General features: G+C 41.2%; 1 protein-coding gene across 1 annotated transcript; it reads left to right on the forward strand.

Moving 5' to 3' along the window:
• Positions 1-8,737: 8,737 nt before the first annotated feature.
• SPZ1 (spermatogenic leucine zipper 1) lies at positions 8,738-9,817 on the forward strand. Its single transcript, XM_036308957.1, has one exon. The coding sequence runs from the start codon at positions 8,738-8,740 to the stop codon at positions 9,815-9,817; it is 1,080 nt and encodes a 359-aa protein (XP_036164850.1).
• Positions 9,818-11,361: the final 1,544 nt, after the last annotated feature.

Here is an 11,361-nt window from a genome sequence, read left to right on the forward strand (position 1 = left end):
GTGCCCCAGCTGGTTTGGGTCAGTGGATAGAGCGTCAGCCTATGGATTGAAGGGTCCCGGGTTCAAACCCGATCAAGGGCACATGCCTGGGTTGTGAGCTCAGTCCCCAGTAGGGGGCGTGCAGGAGGCAGCCAATCAGTGATTCTCTCATCATTGATGTTTTTATCTCTCCCTTCTTCTCTGAAATCAATAAAAATATATTAAAACATTAAAAAATTTAATAAGTATTAGCAGCAATTGTTCAATATTACAGCTGCCTGAGGTGAGAAACTTAAATGAAATAACTGGGGAATGAGTCACTCAAAGGGGCCTTTGAAAACTGAGGCGTATTCCTGGGAATCTGAAAACTATGCACATAGAAAGACTGAGTAATCAGAGTGAGGCACAAAATTAGGGAGGCTGGTGCTATGGAAGGAAAAATAAGTCACACTTCATTGAATGCTTCCTGAGTGTAGGATGCTATGCTCGGTGCTTACAGTAACCTGCCTCGTGGATCAGTACAGCCACAACCCGCAGGTAACAGCTGGGGAAACTGAGGCTCTGTGAGATCAGGCAACCAAGTGGCCAAGGCAGCAGGGCTCAGTGGTCTTGCTGGGATTTGAACTCAGGCTGCCCGGCTTCAGAGTTTGTTCTGGGTCTGGGTGTCTGCCATGGCCAAGCGTGTAAAACGCAACTGAGGGGACTAGTCAATAAAGCTGTAAAGCTGGGATTTCTCGGCAAGGAGGCCTTGGAGGAACTTCTTGAAGCGCTGAGGCAAGAAGGCAGATTCTAGTGGTTTGAAGAGTGAGTGGAGTGAGGAAATGGAAACCGAGTACAACCATTTGCTCGGAAAGAGAAGAGCGGTGGGGTGTCAGCTGGAGGATGGTGAGGATCCAGGCTCTTTTTCATTTTTAGAGATTTCAACATGTGTAAGAAGTGTGATGCAGCCACTGAAATGCTTGGTCTTTCAGGGGGTGAAACGGTCTGGCATCCTGAGCCCACAGGAGAGAAGGGAGGAAAAAGGGAGATGATGCTAATTCTGACCAGCAAGAGAACTGAGATCTAACACCCTGACACAAACAACTTGTGTTCTTCTTAACTTTATTCTTGTATAGATCTCCTCCTTTGCCGTTTTTGCTTTAGAGATAGAAGCTTGTCTTTAGAAATTAAGAAAAAAGCCCTCGCTGGTTTGGCTCAGTGGCTAGAGAGTCGACCTGCAGACGAAAGGGTCCCAGGTTCAATTCCCGCAAGGACACATGCCCGGGTTGTGGGCTCTATGGCCAGTAGGGGGTGTGCAGGAGGCAGCCAATCAATAATTGTTTCTCATCATTGATGTTTCCATCTCTCTTTCCCTCTCCCTTCCTCTCTCAAATCAATAAAAATATATTTTAAAAAATTAAGAAACAAGGCAGAATTGATGACCAAGAAACATCATAGTGAAGGAAGATTATATATATCACTCTGTAATTCTTTTAATGTAATTACATACTCATTAGTCTTATTAATTACCATAAAAGCATGACAATGTTTGGCTGATAGCACGTCATCGTGATAATCTGTCTTCAGAGCATCCTAGGGTCCTCACACACTGTCTGTATCCAGGAGTTAGAAGCTGCGTGGTCTACTCAGGCCAGCAGTGATTCTAACTGAAAACCAGGGTGAGTAAGTTCAGAGACTGATGTACAAGTGTGATGATTATACTTAACACTACTACATAGAACACCGAAAACATGCAAGAGACTAGATTGCAGGTGCTCTCATCAAACACACACAAAGTGAGCACTACGTGAAGAGGTGATATGTGGCTGGTCATTTCATTCGCCTCACAGTGTCCTTTACCAAGGGAAAGGTTTTAATTTTGAGAAATTCCAATTTATCAATTTTTTCTTTAATGGTTTATGCTTATAGTATTGTCTCAAAACACAAATCAGCAAGTCCAAGGTCACACAGATTTTCTCCTATGTTTTCTTCTGAAATTTTACTTTTGTAATTTATAGTTAAGTATAAGACCCATTTGTAGTTAAATTTTTTGTAAGGTGTGAGGTTGTGTTAAGATTTATTGTTTTTTTGCATATGGATGTCCAATGTATCCAGCATCATTTGTTGTCTTGCCTTTGTAGCTTTGATAAAAATGAGTTGACTATATTTGTGTGGGTCTATCTCTGAGCTCTCTATTTTGTTCCATTGGTCTATGTGTCTACCCTTTCACCAATACCACACTGTCTTGATTACTGTATCTTTAGAGTAAGACTTAAAATTAGGTCATGTGAGTCTTCCTACTTTTTCTTTTTCAAGATTGTTCTGGCTGGCTGTTCTTACAACACCCACAAGAGGGCACTATGGAGTCTAATTTCTCACGAGGGTGCTGTTCTCCAAATGCCTACAAGGCGGCGCTATTGAGCATAATTACTTACAAGAGTGCTGTTCACAGAATGTCCCAAAGAAGGAAGACGAAAAATGGCTGCAGAGTAAGTGGATGCTACACAGACAAGGTCCCAGGACCAAACTAGAATTGCAACTGAATTACAAAAAAACATCCTGAATAATCCACTGAAGACTAGCCGGAGAAGCACGATAAACCAAGAATGGAAACTGGAGACTGCATGGAGATGTGTAGGAAGGGCAGAGGCGCAAAAGGGCTGGCCAGACTCCCACAGAGAGCAGCTGACGTTGGGGAGCGATATCTCAGCTGTGGGGTCTGCCACTGAGAATCCTGGTGTCTAATCCCCAAGCTGGGCCCCCAGCAGAGAGCACCAGAACTGAGAAAGTTGCCCACATAACATCTGGCTGTGAAAAGCACCAGGGTTGCTGTCTGCCAGGGAGAGATGGCTGGAAATGCAGGCACCCTCTTAAAGGGCCAACACACCAAACTTTGTGCGCAGTCACTCACCTGTGCTCCTAGGGAGGCAGGGCAGAGCGGGCTAGAGCTATGTGAGCAGAAGCAGGGTTGAGACCTCTGAGGTGAGAGCTCAGAACGCAAATACCACGGCTTCCTGTGTGATCGTTGCCTCACACTGAGGAGGTCGCCTTTCTCAGGTGGACCTTTGCTACACAGGCAGTTCCTGCCTGAGGGGACACAGTTGTCCCACTCTATTGGAAAACACCTTGCCCCATGGTGGGGAGCAGTGGTTCTCAACCTTCTGGCCCTTTAAATACAGTTCCTCATGTTGTGACCCAACGATAAAATTATTTTCGTTGCTACTTCATAACTGTCATGTTGCTACTGTTATGAATCGTAATGTAAATATCTGATATGCAGGGTGGTCTTAGGCGATCCCTGTGAAAGGGTCGTTCGACCGCCCAAGGGGTCGCGACCCACAGGTTGAGAACCGCTGGTGTGGCGTTTCTGAGGCCCATTAAGAGAATGAGAATGAGAATGAGCAGAAACAACTGCCCCACCCTATCGGAAAACCTCTCACCACACCTGAGGAGCATTACCCACGGCTACTTAAGAGTTAATCCAATCAGTCTGCAGGTAGAGGCTGGTCTCTGGAGGCTTTGAGTATTTGCCTGACCTCTTCAGTCAGAAACAGCATTTGACAATGTCCTGCACTAGAGATTGAGAGGCATAGCAGCTCTACCTAATAATAGTCACAAAACCAAACAGGCAGCCAAAATGAGCAGACAAGAAAACATGCCCCGCCCCCACCCCGCTAACCCCAAGTAAAAGAACAAGAGAATTCTCCAGAACAGATAAATGAGATGGAGATAAGGAATTTACCTGATATAGAGTCCAGAATAATGATGGTAAAGATGCTATGAGGGTGGTATTGAGCCTAATCCAGTACTGGGGGGTTGTTCTCTGAAAGACCAAAAGCAAGCACTATTGAAGCTAAACTCACACCAGGGTGCTGCTCTCTGAATGACACAAGAAGGCCCTGTTGAGTCAATCCCTTACTAGGGTGCTGTTCTCTAAATCCCAACAAGAGGGCACTATTGAGCCTAACCCAATACTGCAGTATTGTTCTCTGAAAGATGAAAAGAGAGCACTATTGAGCCTAATCCCTTACTAGGGTGCGGTTCTGAGAATGCCCAAAAGAGGGCGTTATTGGGCCTAAAAAAAAAAAAAAAAGATTATTCTGGATATTGTGGATCCCTTGAATTTCCATATGAATTTTAGGATCATCTTGTCAATTCCTGCAAAAGAGGTAGCTGGGATTTTGATAGAGATTGTGTTGAATCTTTAGATAAATTTGGGGTTTTGTTATCTTAATATCAAGCCTTCAAATCCATCAACATGAGATGTTTTTCTATTTATTTAAATCTTTAATTTCTGTCAATAATATTTTATAGTTTGCAGAGTGCACTGTTTGTTAAATTTTTCCTACATACAGCCAATTCTGGTTATTTGCAGTACTTATAAGTTGCTACCAAGCCCAACCAGTATGGCTCAGTGATTGAGCATTGACCCATGAACCAACAGGTCACCAGTTCAATTCCCGGTCAGGGCACATGCCCGGGTTGCAGGCTCGATCCCCAGTAGGCATGTGCAGGAGGCAACTGATGAATGTCTCTCTCTCCCATCAATGTTTCTCTCTCTCCCTCTCCCTTCCTCTCTTTCTAAAAGAAATAATATATTTTAGAAAAATGAAATTGCTAAAGGTATAACTTTAAAAAAATAAAGTTCTACCAACATTGAATTAGAGAGGACAGAACTGCTTCTAAGGGAAATACAGTTAAATTCTTTTTTTAAAATTCTATATATTGTTAATCCTCACCCGAGGATATTCTTCCACTGATTTTATTTATTTATGTATTTTTTTTTTAGAGAGAGAGTGGAAGAGAGAGAGAGAAACAAAGTTAAAGTTCAATTCTTGTGAACCTCTGGTCACATTTTTGTCGGTCAAAATGCTATTTGTATTATATGTAGGTTTGTTTGCCGGAGTACTTGTGAAACAAGCCGGTCTCAGCAGCTTTGAAAACCTGCTCTTCCACAGAACCCTTTTCCTGTATAACACTTAGCAGATACTGAAAAATTCCTCCACAGCCTCCTGATCTGCAGAGCCCACCTCCCCTGCAAGTTTAACAAGTTAAGGCAGGAGGCTTGAACTCTAATTCCAGCTCTCCTCATAACTAGCTGTAACTTTGGGCAAGTCACTTAGAATCTCCACTCTCAAATTCTGAAGAAAATAAGACGACATTCTGAGAACAGCACCTTAATAAGGAATTAGTTACAATGGTGCCCTCTTGTGGACATTCTGAGAACAGCACTCTAGTAGGTGAGGAGTTACAATAGCGCTCTCTTGTGGTCACTTTTAGAATAGCACCATAGTAAGGGATTAGTTGCAACAGTGCCCTTTGTTTTTCATTTTAAAAAATATTTTTATGGTTAGTATTACAGATATCTCCCATCCTTCTTCATTCCCCCCTCCTCCCAGCCCCTACTTACCCGCTAAGTCTTCACTACCTTATTGACCGTGTCTATAAGCTATGCATATAAGTATATAAGTGGATTAGTTGTAATAGTGCCCTCTTGTGGACATTCTGAGAACAGCATGCTAGTAAGGGATTAGTTGCAATAGTGCCCTATTGTGTGGATAAGACTATCTTCATGATTCCACCCATTCTAGAATTCAGTATTTAAAAAAAAAAAAAAAAAAAAAAGTTTGTATAGTAATTTTTAAGCCCACAGCACCACCTGGTGGTGAAAGAGAAGAGGACATGCTGAGTAAAAGGGTAGTAGACTGTCCAGCTACATCTGTATTTTGCTTATTTGAATAAATTTTCACATTTTCTTTTTTTTTTTTAAATATATCTTATTGATTTTCTACAGAGAGGAAGGGAGAGAGATAGAGAGCTAGAAACATCGATGAAAGAGAAACATCGATCAGCCGCCTCCTGCACATCTCCCACTGGGGATGTGCCCGCAACCCAGGTACATGCCCTTGACCGGAATCGAACCCGGGACCCCTCAGTCCGCAGGCCGACGCTCTATCCACTGAGCCAAACCAGTTTCAGCAATTTTCACATTTTCAAAAAATGTATTCCTAAACTGGCTACACACAAGTGCAATACCACACAGGTCATTATGTTTAAAATCACACTCTGCATAGAATCCCTTGTGTACATAAAACTCTTATCCTCGAATAGCCATTAGTTGATATTATGCTCTGGTAAAAACAAAAACAAAAAAACCCACCCTATTTGACAATCAAAACAATTACACAACATAATATTCTAATTATACCAAAAATTTCACTATATTAAAATAATTATTCATACATATTTGAACAAGAAAACAAATGACAGTATTTAGTTATAACTCCCCAAATAAAATAAGTATCTATGAGTCCATACTTATATAAACACATAGTTGAATAAATGAATCAATGAATCAATATAGGAAAAGAGACAGCTCTTCTTTACAAAACAATTCCAATCAATCAATATAAAAGGAATGAGAAATAAAATACCACCATTAGATCACCACTGTAATAATTGTTATAGGCAAGATCCAGCTCTGTACACTAAAATTATACTGTATAGGCAAAATTTTGAGGAGAAACAGGATAATTTTATAGACTCAGAATATTTCCCCCATTTTGTTAATTACAAAGGGAAAGACAGTAACTTTTTAGTGGAAAAATCTAACAGACATCACTTAATAAAATGACCAAGGTTAACATGACTAGAAATAAGGCATATTGACATTATGTACTTTTTAATATGATGTATTTTTTGTTAAGGCAAACTAGATTTGAAGAAAAAAATTCTATACAGATTTTCTCTGTGATAATATTAGAAACAGCTTTTTGCTCTTCTTTTTGCATTTCTTTTTTGAAAGTCATTAAGCTATGGGAAACTTATTAGATAGCAATGGTAAGACAATCAAATGTGTTTCACTTCCATAGGTATCTCCTGGAAATATGGGTTAATAAGGAAAAGAGGACCACTCTGAATATCTATTAGCATCTACACTAAACTCAAATTTCAATAAAATTAACAGAAATGTTTGAAATTCATTATATGTGTAAGGAGGTAGAAAATATTTAAAATCCCTATTTGATGAAAGGAAAGGAATTCTTTGGCATCTTGATTAAGCTATCTTGAACCAGTTTCCTTAAAAATCAAAGACAATGATAATGTCAGATTTATGTCTAAGAGTAGCAAAAAGCTGCACGCAAAAAGAAAACAACAGAGAATATATTTTCTTTTCAAATATCCATAAAACACATGTGAGCATTGATAATCTATTAGGCCAAAGAGAAAATATGAATTTCACAAGGCAGAAATATTATATTTTGTGATTACAATGCAATACAGGTAGAAATTAATAATCAAATCAGAAAAAAAAAAGTTTCATTGTCCTGGAGATTAAAAAATTATCTGAAGTGATGCCTTGATTCAAAGGGGAAATGCCAACCAAACTCAAACCTTATGAGAGGAAACAAGTGTAAGGGCAAGTGTAGCCTCGCTGGTAGCATCACGTAAATTAGAGAAGGTGCCCCTGTGCGTAGAAAACGGACCAACATGCTGTATCTGTGGAGAGTCAGCCACAGGGTGATGGCTCTGAGCCCACTGCCTGGAAGACGAGCATGAGCTCAGGGAAACTTCAGCCAAAGTGAGTTGGTAACTGTGAAAGGGAAGAAAAAAAAATTTTTTTTCCCCTAAAAATAAAAGGGGAAAAAAAACCCGAGATTATAAATTTTCCCCAAAATGGAAAGCAAACCTCTAGTTACTAAAGTCCTTCCGAGTAAGATTTTGAAGGCCAAGAAAAAGTCTCACTTAAGGAATAAACGTTCTTTGATTGAACTTAATGTTCTCAAGGTCACTTCAGATACTTTTCTATAACCCGCTATAGGATCTTAGATATTTGAAATGCTTAAATTGTGCCATTTTAACAATTTCTTCTGAAAAGTAACGATTAAAAACTTTTCTATCACCTGATGTATGTGACTCGGGGGCAAGCGTGCTAAGCCTGTCTCCGAGGATGCCTGAATTTGGAGCTAAGAAAAGTCCCAATTTGTAAGTGTGCTGTCGAGAACCGAGAACCGTTCAAATGCTCTCTCCTTACTGCGGTAGAATATCTTTGAATGGTCTGACTCCTGACCTTTCCCTAAAATCATCACACACACAAAAAATGCAGCACCGTGGGGGTCTGTTTTGTAAGGATAATGTTCTCTGGGGGGCATCTCTCCTTGAGCGGAAGCCGTAAGGGCTCCAGGGGCTCCGAAGGCATGGGGGGATCGCACCAGGCAGGACTCTCTCAGCCAGGCACACAGGTGGCAGGGAAGCACACTGCGGGTAAGGTGGTGGTTGTGGGTGGTGGGGATGAGGTAGGAGAGTCACTAAATTCAGTTTGAATCAGATGAATAAAATCCTAGAGATCTCTCTGGAGTGAGGAGTAGGGTTAGCTCAAGGGCGGTTCTGATACACGAGTCACTGGGGAGGGGGTAAAGAACTTCAATTGTGACACAAAGGAAACAGAAGCTGGGGGCAGGCCACGATGGTGCAGTGACAGAATAAAGACCTGGTTGCTAGGGTCAGAGAATAAATGCCAGAAGCCGGGAGGAGGAGAGATGGGGCCCTAGGTCCTTTCCAGTCCCCTTTCCCACCCACCCTCCCCCTTAGGTTGTCTGAGATGTCACCTCCCACCTAAACATCATCTACCGGGTTTCAGACTTTAACTCTGGTCTCTGACTTCTGCTTAGATCCATGTTCTCTTATCATTTGTGTAGAGGACCATCAACTTCCTGGAATCTCTAAGGGTTTCTTCTTGCCTCGTGCCCCGCTCACCAGCCCTACTAACTCAGCTGCGATGGAAGGGCCCAGCCTCTGCAGAACTCCTAAACCTTCTCCCAAACCCAATCGAGACGCGTTGGGCCCTAAGACTGTCATTGCCTTACTTGAAATAGAATCACTCCCCCCTGTCTCCTGCAGTTCTCACTTTTCCTTAAGTCATAGTTGCCATCGAGAGACTAAACAACAGGCTACAAAGAAGTGCGAAAAATTATTAAAAGAAATTAAAGAGGCTCTTCAAAACATGAAGTGTCATGAAAAGAAGATTGCAGAAACAAAAGAATCTTCTGAGGAAACTGATATCGCTGAGGAACTGTCAGAACTTAAAGAAAAAGTCAGAGGACTCGATAAAATAAATAAAGTGCTATTGAAAAGGCTGCTTTTCAAAGAACAGAGTGCGAAGAAACAGATGCTGATGTTGGAAAACCAGAGCTCAGACGACAGTGTACAAGGTTGGGCAAGGGATGCGGTAAATCCCTCAGAAGAAGGAAGAGCCGTTAATAAGACTCAACTAAGTAAGGAAAAAGCAGAGTCTGGATCCCATCATGTTCAAGAAGAAAATACCAAACTTAAGAAGAACATGGAGCAGTTACTACAGGGAGCGGAACTCTGGAGTGTGCAACACGCGGAGCTGAGTGAACTCATGAAGTTGTACCAGAAATCTCAGCACAACTTAAGAGCAACTGGTGAAAGTTATGGAATCCGTTTCCAAACCCCACTGCATAGCGTGTTCGCTAATTATGAGCTGGAGGCCCAGATGAGGAAACTGAACCATAACACGTATTCACTGCACGTGATCACAGCTTTGCTGGAGAACGAATGCCAAATCCTGAAGCACAGAATGGAACTCCTCAGGGAGCTCCATCGTCAGAAAGACGCAGCTCTGCACAAGAAGCCGATCCAGGTAAACTGTGAACAGGACAGGAAGGCAGGAAGGTATAAGCAGGATATGCAAGGCACGGAAGTTACATTTCAGATCAGAGACAGATATTATAAAAACCTGGATTCTTGTAATAAGAAAGCTCGTAACAACAGATTCAATCGTTGTCTTGCAAAAGCTCTTCGGAGAAATAAGAGGCCAGTCAGCAGACTAAGGTAGAAACTACCAAAAGCAGAAGGAAAGGCAATTCTTAAAAAAACTCTAAGGCATCCAACTCCAGGCATCATCAATCACCAAACCTAGGGTAGATCTGCTGGTTCAACCACGAAAAAGCTATGGAACAAGAAGATTAACACATTATTTATTACATCAGTAGTTACATAAGTTTGGTCTTTCATGACCATTAGTGTCAACATCAAGTTCCTAACTTGTCATCTTTACAACCAGCCTGTCTTTGTTGTTATTAGATAGAGACCCTATGACACCTTAACCAAAGTAAAAATCTGAATAAAAACCAGAACAAAGAAAAGGTTTTTTTCTTCTTTATTAATCATTACCTGGGGTGAGGATAGGGCTCTGGGGGAAAAACTGTGTAACACTTTATTTTTTTTTTATTTTTTTTTCATTTTTCAAAAGTTTCCCATGAGTTATTTTTTTTTAAATTAAATCTTTATTGTTCAGATTATTACATTTGTTCCTCTTTTTTCCCCCCATAACTCCCCTCCTCCCAGTTCCCGCCCCACCCTACGCCCTCACTCCCCACCCACTGTCCTCTTCCATAGGTGCACGATTTTTGTCCAGTCTCTTTCCGCATCTCCCACACCCCTTTCCCCCCCAAGAATAGTCAGTCCATTCCCTTTCTATGTCCCTGATTCTATTATGATCACCAGATTATTTATTCACTTGATTCTTAGATTCACTTGTTGATAGATGCATGTTTGTTGTTCATAATTTGTATCTTTACCTTTTTCTTCTTCCTCTTCTTAAAGGATACCTTTCAGCATTTCATATAATCCTGGTTTGGTGGTGATGAACTCCTTTAGCTTTTCCTTATCTGTGAAGCTCTTTATCTGACCTTCAATTCTGAATGGTAGCTTTGCTGGATAAAGTAATCTTGGTTGTAGGTTCTTGGCATTCATCACTTTGAATATTTCTTGCCATTCCCTTCTGGCCTGCAAAGTTTCTGTTGAGAAATCAGCTGACAGTCGTATGGGTATTCCCTTGTAGGTAACTGGGTTTCTTTCTCTTGCTGCTTTTAAGATTCTCTCTTTGTCTTTTGCTCTTGGCATTTTAATTATGATGTGTCTTGGTGTGGTCCTCTTTGGATTCCTTTTGTTTGGGGTTCTCTGTGCTTCCTGGACCTGTAAGTCTATTTCTTTCACCAGGTGGGGGAAGTTTTCTGTCATTATTTCTTCAAATAGGTTTTCAATATCTTGCTCTCTCTCATCTTCTGGCACCCCTATAATTCTGATGTTGGTACGCTTGAAGCTGTCCCAGAGGCTCCTTACACTATCTTTGTATTTTCGGATTCTTTTTTCATTTTGCTTTTCCAGTTGGGTGTTTTTTGCTTCTTCGCATTTCGAATCTTTGACTTGATTCTTGCGCTCCTCTGGTCTGCTGTTGGGTGTCTGTACAATATTCTTTATTTCAGTCAGTGTATGCTTAATTTCTAGTTGGTTCTTTATCACAACATCGAGGGTCTCATTAGATTTCTTGAGGATCTCACTACATTTATCGGTGGTCTCACCAGTCTTTTCGAGGGC

The sequence above is a fragment of the Myotis myotis genome, unplaced genomic scaffold, assembly GCF_014108235.1.
Source record: "Myotis myotis isolate mMyoMyo1 unplaced genomic scaffold, mMyoMyo1.p scaffold_m19_p_5, whole genome shotgun sequence".
Classification (NCBI taxonomy): Eukaryota; Metazoa; Chordata; class Mammalia; order Chiroptera; family Vespertilionidae; genus Myotis; species Myotis myotis.

Excerpts from the sequence above, each read along its gene's own strand:
- SPZ1 (XM_036308957.1), top strand. The coding sequence starts at position 8,738 with ATGGAAGGGCCCAGCCTCTGCAGAACTCCTAAACCTTCTCCCAAACCC.